This window comes from Acanthochromis polyacanthus, chromosome 19, assembly GCF_021347895.1.
Source record: "Acanthochromis polyacanthus isolate Apoly-LR-REF ecotype Palm Island chromosome 19, KAUST_Apoly_ChrSc, whole genome shotgun sequence".
Lineage (NCBI taxonomy): Eukaryota > Metazoa > Chordata > Actinopteri > Pomacentridae > Acanthochromis > Acanthochromis polyacanthus.
In genome coordinates, this window is record NC_067131.1 from 22,753,240 (window position 1) to 22,771,655 (window position 18,416).

The window sequence follows — 18,416 nt, forward strand, 5'->3', positions numbered from 1 at the left end:
TATATATATATATATATATATATAGATGCTGCTGCTGATTAGCTATTCAGAAAATTGCTCAGAATTTATATCCCAAAACTGAACTCGTGCTTTTATGAAAATTTGCATCTACTGCATTTGAAGTGATTCTATTAAACTATTTTTTTTGTTTCTATCATTGGTACATATTGGCATTGTTTAATCGCTCAGGTTTATCAGGGGCTAGTAGTAAATATACACAACATCTGAAACAGACATCTTTTGAGTTACCAGGAAACACGTTTCTCCTCTTCAATAGAGTTTAACTAGCCTAGCCGCGCTAGACAACCCACGGCAACGAATTTAATTATTTAATTCTCTGCCAGGGTGGGTCTAGTTACCCTCCATAAGGCTCGAGGTTGGATGTTCCTAAAACTGGCCGGACGAATCACCATGAAGTGTAGAGTCAGAAGGCGGGCGTAACTAAGTGACGACAGAGGCGCGACGATTCTGACAGAAACAACCGGCGCACAATAAACAGTTATCTTTCGACTCGGCTTTGGCCACAGCCCTTAAAGATTTGAAGCTAAAATTCAACTTGAAAGATAAACAAAGGATGGCACTGAAGTGTTTCAATGAGAAGAAAGACGTATTTGGACTTATGCCGACGGGATATGGCAAATCCTTAATATACCAGTTGGCTCCGCTGGTTGGGAAGCTAATGGGACTTAGCCATAATCCACTGGCACTCTAGGAACTACGTCAGCCTATTCGTTGCACTGATTGGTTGTATACCTACCCAATTGCTGCAGAGTGATTTGAAAGACAACCTTTTAGCCCGCCTCCCTCCCTGTCGAGCGTTCCTAGACCCTTGTGTCTTAAGAGCTGGGTCTAGCGCGGCTAGGCTAGAGTTTAACCTCTTCCTTAGACTACTTGAAACAAAGAAAAATACCCTTGGGTTGTTTGCTGTCCTGCAATACAATAACACTACAACAATAACACTACTACAAAATGTTAAAGCAACAATCACTGAAGTTTGCCATGGAACTGAATTCAAATTCTAATGTTTTAATCACATTTTATCTGAATTGAAGATTTTATAAAGGACTCAAATACAGGCAGATATACGGTGCTGTGAGAAAGGATTTGCCCCCTTCTCAAATTCGTATTTTTTTGAATATTTCCCCCCACTTATATGTCTAAGACCATCAACCAAATTTAAATATTAGACAAAGATAACCAAACATGCAGTTTTAAAATGATGATTTATTGTTTTAAGGGAGAAAAGCATACGAAACTTACCTGGCTCTGTGTGAAAAAGTAATTGGATCCATCATGTTAAATCATGAATTAACTGTGGCTAATCATATTTTTTGGAAACGGAGTTCAATTTCACTGACCACACCCAAGCCTGATTACCTCCAGACCTGTTCAATCAAGAAATCATTTAAATAGAACCTGTCTAGAGGAAATGAGTCGGCTGAAAGATCTCAAAAAGCTGCAACAAAATGCTACGATCCAAAGAAATTCAAGAACAAATAAAGCATGTTATTCGTATGCATCAGTCTGAAAACGGTTACAAAGCCAATTCTAAAGCTCTTGGGCTTTAGGACTATCTTTGTCTGATATTTACATTTACTTTATGATCTTAAAAATTAAAGTGGGGAAAATATGCAAAAATATAAGAATACTTTTTCACAGCACTGTATGCTACCGGTCAGAAGTTTGAGGTCACTTAATGTCATTATAGAAAAGCAGTTTTTGTCACTGAGGATAACATTAAATTGATCAGAAATACAGTCTAGTCACTGTCAATGTGGTAAATGACTATTCTAGCTAGACAAGGCTGATTTTTAATGGAATATCTACATAGGGGTACTGAGGAACATTTCCAGCAACCATCACTCCTGTGTTCTAATGCTACATTGTGTTAGCTAATGGTGTTGAAAGGCTAATTGATGATTAGAAAACCCTTCTGCAATTATGATAGCACGTGAATAAAAGTATGAGTTTTCATGGAAAACGTGAAATTGTCTGGGTGACCCCAGACTTTTAAGCAGTAGTGTATTGGGAAACGTGTGTTTACCTGTGGCTGCGGTACACATTTAGCAGAATGATCATGAAGCCCAGAGCATAACAGGCCAGGTAAGGACTGCCAAAAAGCTTGGAAAGCTGCTGTGTTCGATACTCCCATCTCGCCACCTGACAAAAGACAGTTCCACAGAAAGCAGAGGTCATGATTTGGTGGCATTGCCTTTACAAAGTCCATCAAATGGTATGGACAAATTCGTGTCATGATGTTGTCATATCATGACACGACAAAACGTATACAAAATGTATTTGGAAATGTGTTGTCTCCTTAATCCTATAAATGCAAGTCCTATTTTCATTCTGCTTCTAAGGTTTGTCTCTACCAGCTCCTGAAGGAAACATTTTTCCCTATACCTGCTGAATGGTCCATATGCTAATCAGCGGGCTGCTAAACGTTAGCCTCATCATATATATTTCACTAAATACAAAAAAACTAATCACTGCTCTCTAATGTGAGCAGCGATTATAATGCAGTGGTGCTGTTGCATACCATAAAACTGAATTATTGAGCGAAAAGCTGCTCAACCACTGCACAAAGACAAACTGCAGAGACTTGTGATACTGAATGCACTTTCTTCACTACCTTGATATTATTTTGTTGTTGATTCTTTTTGAAAAGCTACCAGGACCCAGTTGGCCATTTTCCTGCTGAAATTACTGCTTATTTTGACTTATTTTCAAGGAAAATGATATTTTGTTTGTGATTAAAAGCACTCTACTTATTAATTTTATCCTTGGCCTCGAGATGGTTGTAGATTTTTCATCTGTTCAGATGCTTTTTTCTCATAATGGCAGAGGACTGTGTGACTCAGGAATTCATTTCCGTTTCTTTGTTGCGATTTGAGCATGACAGAAATAACGTATTCTAACATTCAATGGCATCTTGAAACTATCAAAGCACTCTTTCCAGCCTTTTATGTCCTTCATCAAGCCTTGCTATAGCTTTTAACCCATAAGAACCCAGACCCATTTTTCCTTAAAGGACTTAATAAGTTAAGGTCACACATAAAGCTTTACAAGGAAGAGACTGGGGCACTCAAAGTGCTTGTTACACTGGTGTCACTGTGGGTTCTTGTGAGTTAAAGGAAAAAAATATTTTAAATGGTGGTTGGGGTGCTTATGTCTCAGTTTAAAAATTGTTTTAGTATCAGTGTTAGCACCGTTAGTGGGAGAAAAACAGTATAAGATGCCATCGTGTAATATCTCCAATGCCAAATTCAGGAGCTAAGAAACGAAACTGGGCAACAGTGTATTTTATGGATACAAAGACTGACAGGGCATTGAATGAATGGCTGAAAAACACTATGTTTTAACAGCCTCTGAGAGTCTATGACAGTAAGACAGTAAGATCAAGCACTATTTTTTTTTTCATTATTTCTGAATTTCAGCTGCGCACTTCGCCTCTAACAAGCAGTGCTCCATCAAGAAAACAAGTTCCATGTAAACAAGCTTTCACTTAGAAGCCTTAAGAACCAGGCCAAGGGTCACTCTGAAAAGAATCATGATTGACACATAATAGGTAATTGGGTGAAATTACATAATCTTGAAAAACTGAAGGTTGTATATGTAATGGAAAGTGACTCACATGAAAAGAATATTGGTTATATTATGTATGAAATTTAACTGCAACACAATCTAAAAACATCACTTGGTCTTTTTGCATGTACTTCGGTGACAGTTTCTAACTTTAACTTAAAAGTATTTGATCATGAGGCACAAATAACAGTAGAAGAATATCAGTTAAGCTTCGTCTTACATGTTGCTTCTGTTGCGGTGCATTTCGAGCTGTGATCCAGTGCGTTTCCCCAGAGGTCACTGCATAAAGCTGACTCAACTTCTACTCTATGCAAATTCGGTGCACTGTCTCACACATCGTGAAACTTTTGTCAAACATCTAAACTAGCTGTTGTTGAACTAAAACTGTACAGCTTACCTACCTCATGAGGTAGGTAAGCTGTACAGTTGCTGAATCTATCCTCGTCAAATCTGTCATCAAATGCTTTCAGAAACACTTTTTGCTTAACTGTTTTAGTAATAAAACAGAAAGTCTGCGACCGAGCCGCCATGTTGGTCGGACTCATCTACTGAACCTGAAACCACTGTCATGTGACCACATAGTGGCCCGCTGGTGAGCCACCCACCAAGAGGGCGATTTTCAGATGTGGCACATTCACATGCGGGATAAAAACAGATCAATTGGACACATACCATTAACCTCAGCATGTTTTTGAACCATGGGAGGAAGCCAGAGTACCTGAAGAAAAGTCGTGAATGTAACCAAGTGATCTTTGCGCCGCAAGGTGAAAGTGCTAACCACCCAACCACTGTGCAGCTCTGATTAGAATTAGTTGTAGGAAAAAATGAGCAAATAAAATTGTCATAAATATTTAACAATGTCTGACAGTTAAATACTAACGCAAAATTACAGTTGTGTGCCATTCTGCCATTAAAGATAACCAAATCTAAACTGAAAATCATATTTCAACAAAATCATTTTATTTTGCATGTTTTATTTTTAAAAGATGAAACTAAAACCAAAAAAATTTGTAACAGATCCTGTAAAAGAACATCATTCAAATAAAAAAATGTGTTTGTCAGGGCAGCTGAGAAGCCATATGACCACAAGTCACATGACAAAATTTCTAAGACTTTTTAAGTGAACTGCAGGCAGTACATACTCAGAGCAGAGCGAGAAAGATTAAAAGCGTACATGTGGGAATGTGTAAAAATGCATTATTGATTCCATGTTTTTTCAATTTTTTGAAATTTTTTGTCAGAATGTACTAAACAGATTTTCTCTCCAGCTGTGGTGTTTCCATAGAGGTTCAAGACTTTATATCGCAGTGAAAAATCGGCTAACAGCTAGTCAAAAATGTGACAGGAGCAAGAAATTATTTAAAAGGAAGAAAATTATCCTCTAAGAAAGTCAATTGTGTGTTGTAAATGAGAGCCTGGTTATATCTCTTCTCGACATCCAATGTTATGTGCCACGAGGACTGAGTCATGCCAAAGAGGAGATGCATGGATCCACATCTATCATATGTAACCATTCAATACTCTCAACAAAGCTGGTGCCTCCACTGAAAGTAAAAAAGAGAGAAAGGGACAACAAGGATAAGAGATGACAGGGAAATTGCTTTCAATTTAAAATGTATTGTGACCACTGACAATGACACTGATAGTTTCCTTAGCTCAGGGGTAACTCTATGTGAAGTTAAACTCTGACACTGAGCATTTTAAAACCACACAATACGCTCATACAACATAAAGCAAACCTTTAAAAAAGGACGATGTAAGAATGGGCAGAGTGATTACTCTGCACAGCCAACCAATCAGAACACAATGTATAGATGATTTCTATTATAATATGGGGATGATTTCGCACTGAAAGGACCATCAAGAAGAAATTGTGATGCATTTGCCAGTTGGATGTGTAATGGTAGAAGAGATGAAAAGAAAAATTCAGTATATACGTCATGGAGGGTTTGGCACAGTAGGGAGATGATGATGATGGGAAAGATTTTGCAACAGAGTGAGCGTTTCACTTGCATTTGGAACTAAAAATACATAGGTGTGATTTTTGGAGCACATGTGATTCACAAACGTCACTTGAACGTTTTTTTTTCTTCCACAAAACATTGATAGCACAATTACAATGAATGAAATTTTAATGCCAAGTCAGATTCAGTGACCTGCAGCATGTGTGGAATCACAAACTGCAGCTCCTCATCAGTACAAGTTTTGTAGCTCCTTACACATCAAATGTTACCACTTCTTTAATAAAACATGTTTATGAACTGCACTTGAAATGTGAAGAACAAAATCAGATGAGACCAACTACAAACATGTGCACCAGTCAAGCTTCATAACACAGTAATCTGATACTTGTGGCCCATCTAAAACTTTCTCTAGATCAGGGGTGTAAAATGCATTTTACTTCAGGAGTCACATTCAGCCCAAATTGATTTCTAGTGGGTCGGATCAGTAAAATCAAAGCATAATAACCTATAAATAACCACAACTCTAAACGTTTCCCTTTCTTTTATTGCAAGAAAGTGCATTCTGAAAACGCTTACACTTAATGAACTGTATTTCTACAAAACACTATGAACAACTTGAAATTTCTTAAGAAAAATAGCTTTCAATAAAGTTCAGTTTCTTCCATATCATGCTTCAGTTTATTATTTCGGTGTGTGCACTACAACTTAAGGATCACAGTGTGTCTACAAAAGCACAAATCATTCAGTCACAGGTATTTGGAACTGAACAATATAGTATTGTACTTTATGATCAAAGCAATTTGTCCAGATATTATTTAACATTTACAGTTTGACAAATTTACAACTTGCAGTTCATATCTTCTTAGAGTTACCATTGTCATAACTGTGTCTAATTTTTCCTGTACTTTGTGTGTGCTTCCTGTCTTTGCATCTAACTAATTCAAATACGGTTGTGTCATACCGACAACGGGATTGGTTGAATGCAGCAAAAGAGGCGGAATGATTATGTCGTCTGATGTCAGAGAGGCCTTCACTGCATCCCAGCCGGCACAAACAGCTCAAGCACAGCATTGTTTGTATAGTAAAAGCAAGTACTGTGGTAGATGTATTAAGGAGTGAGCTGGCACTTTTTTTGTTTAACCCATTTTCCCCTGTTTAAGTTAGAGAGTGAGGTAAGATTTTGAGTTTAATTTTGTCCCTTTTACTTTGTTATGCAAGTTGGACTCCCAAAGAATAATGTGGTTTTGTTTATTATTTTGGGATAAAGTTCACTCTTAATTTAATCTATATGTTACCACTGATTTGTTGTTGTTAACCACAACCTTTTTTATCACATCACATGGTTTGTTTGTAAAATGAATTATGAATTTTCTCAGAGGAAAAAGTGTTTTGTGTGGCTGCTTGAGAAATGTGAAGGATGGCATTTCGTGTTGCATTCGAGCAACCCCTTGGCTGGGCATAAACTCTCGGTAATTTTTACATTTTGCAAGTCATCCCGTGGGCTAGATTGGACCCTCTGGTGGGTTGGTTTTGGCCTGCAGGCTGTATGTTTGACACCCGTGCTCTAGATGTTTATGAAAGATATACCGCTGGAGAACTACATCAGTGTTTTCCTACCATTTAGTGTCTCTTCTCAAAATAAACCCAAACAGTAAGCAGGATTGTAGTAAACAAGTGATTGAGTCATCTTTGGGAAGATGCTCTGTAGGAGAGAGAACAGCGAGTCATAAACTGTATATAAAAGATGAATGCAGCCTCCAGGTCTGAAAAGTGAAACCAATACAAAAACGACAGGAACCAGCATTCTTTCTCGCAGCCAGCAGGGAGGGACTCCTCTGGTTGCAAAAAGAAATTTGTTTGTATTGAAGACAACGAAAAAAAACTATGTCATCCATGATTTATTACTCAGTTACTATTTTCCTATTGAGTTCTCTCCGCTCCGCCTGCAGTTCAAGCCACTACATTTTTGCTCAACTGTTGGTCAATGCTGAGTAAATTATGTTTTCCTTCTTGTGCAAAGGAGCACTTTTTAAAGCATCTGGTGCAAAGAGTCAACTTTGTGCGAATTTTTGAATGAGACATGTAGAACAAAATGATTTAGAATAAATATACTTTGGGGCTGTCAGAAATAACATGTTCACAGGTATTTTTAAATTTGATGGGTCGCTTCTATTTTACTGGCGCAGCTTTTCCAGTATTTACGGCATTAGTTTAACAGCTCGGGAAACACACAGACCAATTAGGTATGAGTTCAGCCATCCCATGTCACGCTACTCAGCCAATGAATAGGTCTCTGCATTCCAGCTGCTAAACATCGCAACTGAGTTCAGAAAGCAAGTGAGGCATAGAGGAGAGGAGGACGGACAAAAATATAAACAAGAAAATCAATCATTGAGTGCAGTGCTCCGCCATTCCTCAATTTGTGTATTTAGAAATCATGGCAACATGGAATCTGTCCATTTGACATAGATCAACCCACAAACTAACTAAATACACACGTGGACAAAATTGTTGGTACCCCTCAGTTAAAGAAGGAAAAACCCACAATTCTCACTGAAATCACTTGAAACTCACAAAAGTAACAATAAATAAAAATTTATTGAAAATTAAATAATCAAAATCAGCCATCACTTTTGAATTGTTGATTAACATAATTATTTAAAAAAACAAACTAATGAAATAGGGCTGGACAAAAATGATGGTACCCATAACTTAATATTTTGTTGCACAACCTTTTGAGGCAATCACTGCAATTAAACGATTTCTGTATTTGTCAATGAGCGTTCTGCAGCTGTCAACAGGTATTTTGGCCCACTCCTCATGAGCAAACAGCTCCAGTTGTCTCAGGTTTGATGGGTGTCTTCTCCAAATGGCATGTTTCAGCTTCTTCCACATATGTTCAATGGGATTCAGATCTGGGCTCATAGAAGGCCACTTTAGAATAGTCCAACGCTTTTCTCTCAGCCATTCTTGGGTGTTTTTGGCTGTGTGTTTTGGATCGTTGTCCTGTTGGAAGACCCATGACCTGCGACTGAGACCAAGCTTTCTGACACTAGGCAGCACATTTCTCTCCAGAATGCCTTGATAGTCTTCAGATTTCATCGTACCTTGCACACTTTCAAGACACCCTGTGCCAGATGCAGCAAAGCAGCCCCAAAACATTACTGAGCCTCCTCCATGTTTCACCGTAGGGACAGTGTTCTTTTCTTCGTATGCTTGGTTTTTCAGTCTATGAACATAGAGTTGATGTGCCTTACCAAAAAGCTCCAGTTTGGTCTCATCTGTCCAAAGGACATTCTCCCAGAAGCTTTGTGGCTTGTCAACATGCATTTTTGCAAATTCCAGTCTGGCTTTTTTATGAGTTTTTTTCAGCAGTGGTGTCCTCCTTGGTCGTCTCCCATGAAGTCCACTTTGGCTCAAACAACGACGAATGGTGCGATCTGACACTGATGTACCTTGGCCTTGGAGTTCACCTTTAATTTCTTTGGAGGTTGCTCTGGGCTCTTTGGATACAATTCCAACGATCCATCTCTTCAATTTGTCATCAATTTTCCTCTTGCGGCCACGTCCAGGGAGGTTGGCTACTGTCCCGTGGGTCTTGAACTTCTGAATAATATGAGCCACTGTTGTCACAGGAACTTCAAGCTGTTTAGAGATGGTCTTATAGCCTTTACCTTTAAGATGTTTGTCTATAATTTTTTTTCGGATGCCCTGGGACAATTCTCTCCTTCGCTTTCTGTTGTCCATGTTCAGTGTGGTACACACCTTTTCACCAAACAGCAGGGTGACTACTTGTCTCCCTTTAAATAGGCAGACTGACTGATTATGAGTTTGGAAACACCTGTGATGTCAATTAAATGACACACCTGAATTAATCATGTCACTCTGGTCAAATAGTTTTCAATCTTTTATAGAGGTACCATCATTTTTGTCCAGGCCTGTTTCATTAGTTTGTTTTTTTAAATAATTATGTTAATCAACAATTCAAAAGTAATGGCTGTTTTTGATTATTTAATTTTCAATACATTTTTATTTATTGTTACTTTTGTGAGTTTCAAGTGATTTCAGTGAGAATTGTGGGTTTTTCCTTCTTTAACTGAGGGGTACCAACAATTTTGTCCACGTGTGTAAATACAAAATTATCCTGCGTGAGCACAGACATGTGTTGTGCATGCATACGTTATGTAGTACCGATACCGAATTGCGTGACCGAACTATGTAACGGGTCGAATGAATTGATGCAGGTAACGGACACAGCGCTCACTTGTTGTCTTGGTTATGGCGACACCATGCCGGCCACTATATCTCGCAATGGAAAATCCTTAACAAATCCATGGATCCAGACTATAAGCTGCATCACTGCAAAAATCTAATGAGGTGGTCCATGTGCCATTTCTGACCTTCCCTGAAAATTTCATCCAAATCCGTTGTCTGTTTTTGAGTAATGTTGCAGACAGATTCACAGACAAACGTATGCTGATTGTCACAAACTCCGCCGCGTTCCTTGGCGGACTAATAAACAAATCGACACTGAAAGTCGCCCTGCACATGTTGAAAATGTTTGGCTCAACATACAGCTGTAAGCCATCTTCTCAACTATGAACATAATCCAAACTAAATATGGTTTCAGACTCACCAATGAGCTCCAAATGTACTTGAGAATGACCCTGACACCATTCAGACCATGATTCAAAATACTGGCATCTCAGTTCTCCCATTAAGCAGCAGGGGTATAAGGGAAGTGATATAAGCAAAAAAAAAAAAAAAAAAAAAAAGTGAAAGTGTTCAACTACTTAAATTTTTTGAAATTTGGTATTGTTAAAGATGTGCACAGCCTAAGTTGGTTCAGGTTGTTAAGTCATTATTTTTCACTTTATTGTAAGATGTACAGTTATATCATAAGTTCTTTATTATTAAATGTTGTCAAAATGTTTTTGAACCGTACTCAACTTATTTGATTTGATGGTCAGTTATTGATCACATCCAGACCCTAATAAAATGTCTAGGTTAGATCCACATATATCACATTAATTCAAGTTAGACTTTATGATGTTCCAGACCTTTGCTTCAATACATATTCTCTGACTGGACCTCTTTGAATTTTAGTTGAATACCCCTGCACTAAACAGCACGTTGGTCCTCTTTTTGCTAACAAAAAAACCCCCAAGGATGGAACAGTCCACCAACTTACAGTGATATGAACACTCTATGTGTTTAACAAACATTGCATATATATTCCCTTCTTGCTTGAATCTCTTTGCTCATGTAAAATGAAACGCAATTAATATAGATTAAAAATGAATATTTAATCTTAATTAATTGAAATAATTCAGAGCACCCTGTGATTAATCTGATTAACAATTTTAATCATTTGACAGCACTAATATAATTTGAAGTATATTTCTCTCCAAAAAAACATTTGTCACGCTTAATACAGTACATACACTACCGTCCAAAAGTTCAGGGTCACCCAGACAGTTTCGTTTTCTATGATAACTCACACTTTTGTTCAAGTGCCAACAGAATTGCACCAAGGTTTTTCTAATCATCAATTAGTCTTTCAACACCATTAGCTAACACAATGTAGCATTAGAACACAGAGGGATGGTTGGTGGAAATTGGCCTCTGTTCCCATATGTAGATATTCCATTAAAAATAAGCCATTTCTAGCTATAGTAGTCATTTATCACATGAACAATGTCTAGATTGTATTTCTGATTCATTTAATGTTATCTTCACTGAAAAAAATGCTTTGTATTAAAAAAAAAAAAAGGATATTTCTAAGTGGCCCCAAGCTTTTGACCCGTAGTGCACATGGACTGCCTGATAGTCAAAGATTGGATGGTACTTTCTGGTTTTACAGATCCTTGATAAATCTTATCATATTGGCGATTTGTTAAGAGACAACATGCCTCAGAATGACAAATTTTTACAGTTAACCTAGGTAATCCTGACTAAGCTAATTATGACAAATACAGTATTTCATGAAGTTTCACTAAGACACAACATTTTTACACACAAGTTTTTCAACTTGTAAGCACACGTGCTAATTTGGGAGAAAATGACTCCCAAAATTAATTTTTCTACTGCTTCTCAATCATTACTAATGATTCCAGTTGCCTTTATCAGAAGAGTCTCAAAAATAGACACAAATGCTAAATTTACTCATAGAACAGCATACTACAAAGGTAACTGCTAAAAATGTTGTTATTGGCTACTAAACAGAGGTGTAATTGAACAAAGTTTATAGGACAGATCGGTGGAAGAGCTGGAAATGTGAGGGGTTTATTTTGTTTTTGGAGTTTTTTTCTTCTTTTTTTTACATTGCAGAGACAACTGTAATGTGAAAAAACAATGATACTTCTCCTTCATTCGTGTTAATCACCTACAAGAGGTTAATTTAGAGAAATCTACATGAATACTCCTGAACTCGAGAACACATCTCATTACCTGTGGTGCTGGGCATCATCCACAGGCCTTTTATGCCAGTACACTCTATTCTGAGTGAGCGATGGGACTGCAACCTTATTCACAATCATTCAACCTAAAATACAACTGTCTATGGTGGAACAGACTAAAAATACTCAGGTGTTCTGCAGACAGAGTGCTGATGCTGCTATCAAATCATCAATCAATGGAAATAACACAAGGCACGGATGAGGAGGGTACAGGGAGTGGCGCCAGACTGGCAGATCTCACTGCTCTTCAAGACAAATTCAATCAAGGCTTAGATAACAGGCTCCTCTTGTGTCCCCATCAGCCCATTTGAATTAGAAATGCAGACACTTCAAGGGGCTTGAAGTCAGGATAATATAAAGACGGCTGAGGGGAGTCACATCTGACATTCGATGTTCGTAGATGGAAGTACATCTGAGTGGCAGAAATGGGAAAATAAAGCCATAAGCAGCGCCAACACATTCTCACCTGCTTTTGCCCACCAGGAATACACACAGAGATACCAGGGTCCCAAGCAGAACTTATGTAATACAAGAGTGTGAAAAGGGTACTTCTGCAGCAACTTGAGTGGTGGTAATTTTCAAACCCTCCAGAGAGGTGGTCTGCACCTTGGACTGTGAATCTATCTGCCTGCTAAACAGCTTTTGGTTTACCCACTGTTGATGCTCAGCTGCCTTTAATGGAGGACAACCTGCACACAGGCACTGCCAAGTGTATTAATGCGTAGATGCGTGATGTTCTGGATTAATGAGGAGAAAGAGAACAAGAACATAGACAGATCACATGCACAATTTTAAAAAAAAGCACTGTTGAATATTTATATCTTGGGCGGAAAGGACATTCTGTCAATCGCAGGGCAGAAAATACTTGGAGTACATGCTCTTTTAATGAAATAAACTCAACTGATACAAACATGCATAAAAAGCTGGGGATTTTAAAAATTGCAACTTTAAGCCACACTAGCAATGTGGGTCTGGGGATGTTGGTTACATGACACATACTGGATGGATTACAATAGAATTTTGTGCAGATATTTGAAGAATTCTCATGGTTTTGGTGTCATGCTGCCCCAGACATTAGCAATGTTTCCAATAAACTGTCCAAATTTGAAGATTTAAAATGTTAAAATTACAAAAATAAAATGCAAATTAGATTTGCTTTAAAGTGAATAAATAAACTGCGTAGTATAATCAGAAGGTGGTGTTATAGGCGGTGTTACACATAGCTGTAATAAAACAGCAGAAGACCAGTTGATGCTGTTGAAAGAAGATATAAACACAACTTTGTCCATATTGGGGGAGAAAAATAGCAAATATTCAGGAATTGGTTTCAATCAAGTGAGTTGTATTTTTTGCTATTTCAGGTGTTGGCAATGTTTTATGGAGTTCAAAGATAAAGGCAACAAAACTTATCCAAACATATTTAAATGAGGTGTTTCCATCTCCTATTAGAATTTACTTTTGAAGTTTGCTGTATCAGTCACTTTTTTAATGCAATTTGTTGTCTCTTCAGGATGACATACAATGACTTATGAGATAAGATATGCTACTTTTCTGCAATCATCAGTCAAAATTGTGAAAAACTTCAGTGTCTGTTCATATCATCTATATATGGTTGGGCCGCACATCTTAAGCACTAGCTCTGGCATGTCATAACCCAGCCCTTAAGACTCCTTCTGGAAAATATGTCAACTTTAACCATAGCATTCTCCATATATAACTGACTTATACGAGTATGTTCAGACTCATAAAGGGATACATTCTTGGCCCCTTGACTCCATGGCTTTTCCACCATCGCTGCTAACTGGTTAACTGTTTAATCGCGTGCCTATCACTCATACTTCTTTAGCATATTTGACTGTACAGATGACATAATGAATCAGAAGGCACATTATATTTTACGGGAAAATACAGTATGTCATTCTTCCCCCGTTACCGCTATTTGACTCTGCCCTCAAAGCAGCCATTTCATGTTAGTTTAATGCCTAATGAGATTATGACCTCTGTAATGACTGCATCCATTCCACCTAAAGGCAGGGGCACGAGGGCAAAAATACTGTCTTATATGACCTGATTATGTCAGTCAGCGACAATGATTCAGCTGAAATACTTACAGGCTTTAAAACAAAAACTGAATACATACAAGTATACCATTATGGATCCAAATGGTCTCTGTGTATCTTTATTTCGCCATTGGAACATCAAAATACACCAGACAATAAAGGGCAGAAAAAGGATAGAAATGCTGGCTGCTTCAGTCCTAATAGTGCACTCAGACTGTTTGTCATGTCCAAAGCTACATGATGCTGCCATCCAGGCACAGGAACAGTTCAGTCCCACTGTAACCTTGGCTTCTTGACAATGATCACCTGCCTTTTTTCCATTTTAAATATATTTTTTTGAAGTTTATTAAGTTCAGAAAACAGAAAAGAAACATTTATATATCAGTCTAACATTGTCTCAAGGTACAGGCTGGAAAAACAAGTTATTTTAGATTTCATAAAGCTTAGAAGCTATAGCCTGAAAGGATAGAAAGAGTTACTCAACAATCTTTACGTATCAACAGTATATTTAGCTACAGATGTGATGGGCAATATGACGGTACCTCATCATGGTTAAACTTGCAATCTGACTCCAACTGGGATATTAGGAAAAAAGAATTTCATGGTGTGTAAGGTATTTCTTACAAATAAAGGTTGCGTTTTCTTCTGAGATGATGGCATATGAATATGGGCTCCACTAAGCATTACTGCACTGCACTACATTATCACCATTATCATACGATGACATAATATAATAGTCAGTCAACAGACAAACACTACTGTTCAAAAGTTTGGGGTTACTCAGAATGTCCTTATTTTTGAAGGACAAGCAGTTCTTTTCTATGTAGATAACATTAAATGAATCAGAAATACAGTCTAGACATTGTTAATGTGGTAAATGAGTATTCTAGCTGGAAATGGCTGATTTTAATGGAATATCTACATAGAAATACAGAGGAACATTTCCATCAACCATCACTCCGGTGTTCTAATGGTCCATTTTGTTAGCTAATGGTGTTGAAAGGCTAATTGATGATTAGAAAACCCTTGTGTAATTATGTTAGCACATGAATAAAAGTATGAGTTTTTATAGAAAATATGAAATTCTCTGGGTGATCCCAAACGTTTTAACAGTAGTGTATTAAAGTAAAAAATCTGCAAAAACAACACCAAATTTTCTCAAGTCAATCAGCAAAGTCTCTTTCAAATTGAAGGGTAGAATGGTACCTTATTGTCTGCTGGAAAGCTTTTAATTTGAAACATCTCTGCAGAAAGTTTAGAATTTTTGATAAACACTAACTATTTATGGGTTTATTTTAAATTGAATGTAATTTTTTCCTTTTCCTATTCTTTGTGTTTTGAGACAGTCTGTCTCTTTCTTCTGTTTCAACTGCTGATACTTAACAGTCATATAAAACAAATAATTACCCAAATATTTGCCTCTTTCTTTCAGGAGTTGTATAATTCTCAGGACTGAATTTTTAGGCTTCTAAAAAATGAAGAATTACAAAAGGCTACCAACAGTGTTTTTCCAACTTGAACGCAAATTAAACAGCAAATCCAAGATCATATCATACATTTTGTTTAATGAGGAACAGTGACGCTCAAGCGATACTCCGTCTGGAGAAAACAAAAGCAATCTCAACATGGTTACCAAGGCCCACCAGCATGACTCACCAACACACACCGACTTTAGCCTACACCGAGTGGGTACATCTGAGGTCACCTTGCCCTTTCAATCAGTGTAATTGAGTGCAGTGAATAAAGACATGAAAGCAATGGACAGAGCCTTAAGTTCTTCACTCAAGTCATGAATATATACCTGAGTATCTCTTACCTGGATGAACAAAATACATGTGCACAAAAAAGAGTTTGATTAATGACTCAGACTAGCTACTGATTCTGTTATCTTCGGGATCACAGTCATTGGAGGTCAGGCTACATTATGTGATTTTTGACTGTGAGGCAGAAAGTCTCCAAAACAAACAAAACAATATGCCTTGATCTGCTTTAACAAGGTCGTACGAGTGCTGCTTGTGTATATATCCAGCAGGCACAGCAAAGTCAGACCTCTTTTACTTCAGCAGCTCTAAAATCGAATATTCCCCGACATTTTCTATCTTTTTGATTCTCAGGTGGATTGCACAAGCAACTGATTTGTATTTTTACACTTTTTAGCAGGAAACATTATCAGAGACAACAGACTGCTTATATAAAGTAAAAATACAGATAGTTATAGGACCAATGAGTCCCATTGCTAGGATCTCGGACAGTGGTGACAGAGTAAAATGATCATATTATTTCCCCAACTGTTAGAATGTTAACATCACGATTCAGTGCTAAACCTACAGAAAGACTTTCAGTTGTATATCCATACAGAGTGGCAGGAAGTTCACAATCTGCAATGCTGTCACTTCAACTTGTTGCTTCATTGAAGCAAATGTTGTGCTTCTTTGTACTGAGATGTTAGCAATTGTTTTGGTCAGTACTTGTGTCAAAACCAATAGAGCCACAAAAATCAATTCAGACTTGTAAAATGTGTGCTCTATTTGGCTTCACCTCTGTCGTTTAACCCACAGGTCTGGTGGTGTCTATCTGTGACAACTTGCCATTGTAGCATCTGACAGTGACAGAAGGACCTGGTGAGTAGTTTGTTCGCCCCGATGTAGGTCACTGGGCAGCACAGACCTGATGACTGAGACAATCTCATATGCAGGGAGCAGATCAGAGGACACTCCAGACAGTACCAAACAACCCTGTGCCATATCACTTGAATGTCAAATGATTCCAAACTCTTCTACCTGTAGATAACTGCAATTCTTCTAAGATGAAAAGTAGATTATTTGCTCTTATATAAAACTAAAAATTAACAGGTAAAGTTATATTATATATATAAAAAAAAAAAAAAACGGGCTGCACAGTACCAACATAATGGAACAAAGGTCAGCACACCTTTTACAACATACCATACACTACTAGTCAAAAGTTCGGACACACCTTCTCATTTCATGTTGTTGTTTTTTTATTTTCATGACTACTTACATTGTAGATTCTCACTGAAGGCATCAAAACTATGAATGAACACACATGGAATTATGCAGTAAACAAAACAGTGTTAAATAAGTCAAAACATGCTTTACATTTTAGATTCTTCCAAATCGCCACTCTTTGCTCTGATTACTGCTTTGCACACTCTAGGCATTCTCTCCATGAGCTTCAGGAGGTTGTCACCTGAAATGGTTTTTACTTCACAGGTGTGCCTTGTCAAGGTCAATTTGTAGAATTTCTTGCCTTCTTAGTGGAGTTGGGACCATCAGTTGTGTTGTGCAGAAGTCAGGCTGGTATACAGTTGACAGCCCTATTTCACAACTGTGAGAATCCATATTGTGGCAAAAAACAATCAGATAAGTAAAAAGAAACAACAGTCCATCATCACTTTAAGAACTGAAGGTCAGTCAGTCTGGAAAATTGCAAAAACTTTGAACGTATCCCCAAGTGCAGTCACAAAAAACATAAAGCGCTATGATGAAACTGTCTCACATGAGGACCGCACCAAGACCAAAACCAAGAGTCACCTCTGTTGCTAAGGATGTATGTCCTTGTTTTTGCAGACAGGCTTCATCCTTTTCAGTATGGAGGACATGAATGTTGCACAAATTTCTGGAGATGTTCTGGCCTTTTTAGAGACAAGTGTTTTTTAGCTGTTTGTTGTTCAGCAGGTTACCATTCCACTGGATTCAAGTCCTATTTTTCAGTCTGCTGCTTTGGACCTCTATCATGCTAAATTATTTCTCCTGCATTTTACTAGCCAGCATTTTAGTATATCCATGGACAATTATGACGCTAAATGATCAATATCACCTCCCCAGTACATTTTGTACTTATACAGCCCCATATCATCACAGTCACACCTCTGTGCTTCACTGTCAGGACTATATATTCACTGTGTAGTCCTGACCAGGTTCAAAGCTAACATGTTTCACTGCATCTGAGCCAAACAGATTTAATCTTGGTCCCATTTGACCAAAGAAAATGTTTCTTTTCAAGTTCTTTTTCACGTGCTGAAGAGTTATTTCTTGGGTGTTGTCCACAGAATTTGGTGTCATGCAATATCTTTCACGCTATCTGATGTTTAAAAGCTGCAGTGGTCCACAATGCAAAACTTACTATTATCACAAGAAAGATGCAATATCGTAAGATGCTTGCATGTTTAGGGGCTATTCTTGGGGCAGGACTGAGCAACCTAGAAAACATGCATGTTTCTTGTTGGCACAGGTATATTTTAACCAAGCACCTGAAAATAAAAGTAGTGCGTGATAAGTGCTTCCTTGACTGCATTCTAAGCATATATTTTCCCTAAATGAGTAGTG

The 18,416-nt window shown here is 37.7% G+C and overlaps 1 protein-coding gene across 1 annotated transcript in view; it reads right to left on the reverse strand.

Moving 5' to 3' along the window:
- Nucleotides 1-18,416, reverse strand: part of pemt (phosphatidylethanolamine N-methyltransferase) — a 140,596-nt gene that overhangs the window by 85,694 nt on the left and 36,486 nt on the right. The window contains exon 3 of the mRNA XM_022207735.2: nt 2,045-2,160. Within this exon, the coding sequence (XP_022063427.1) occupies nt 2,045-2,160 (116 nt within the window). The remainder of the gene's footprint in view (nt 1-2,044; nt 2,161-18,416) is intronic.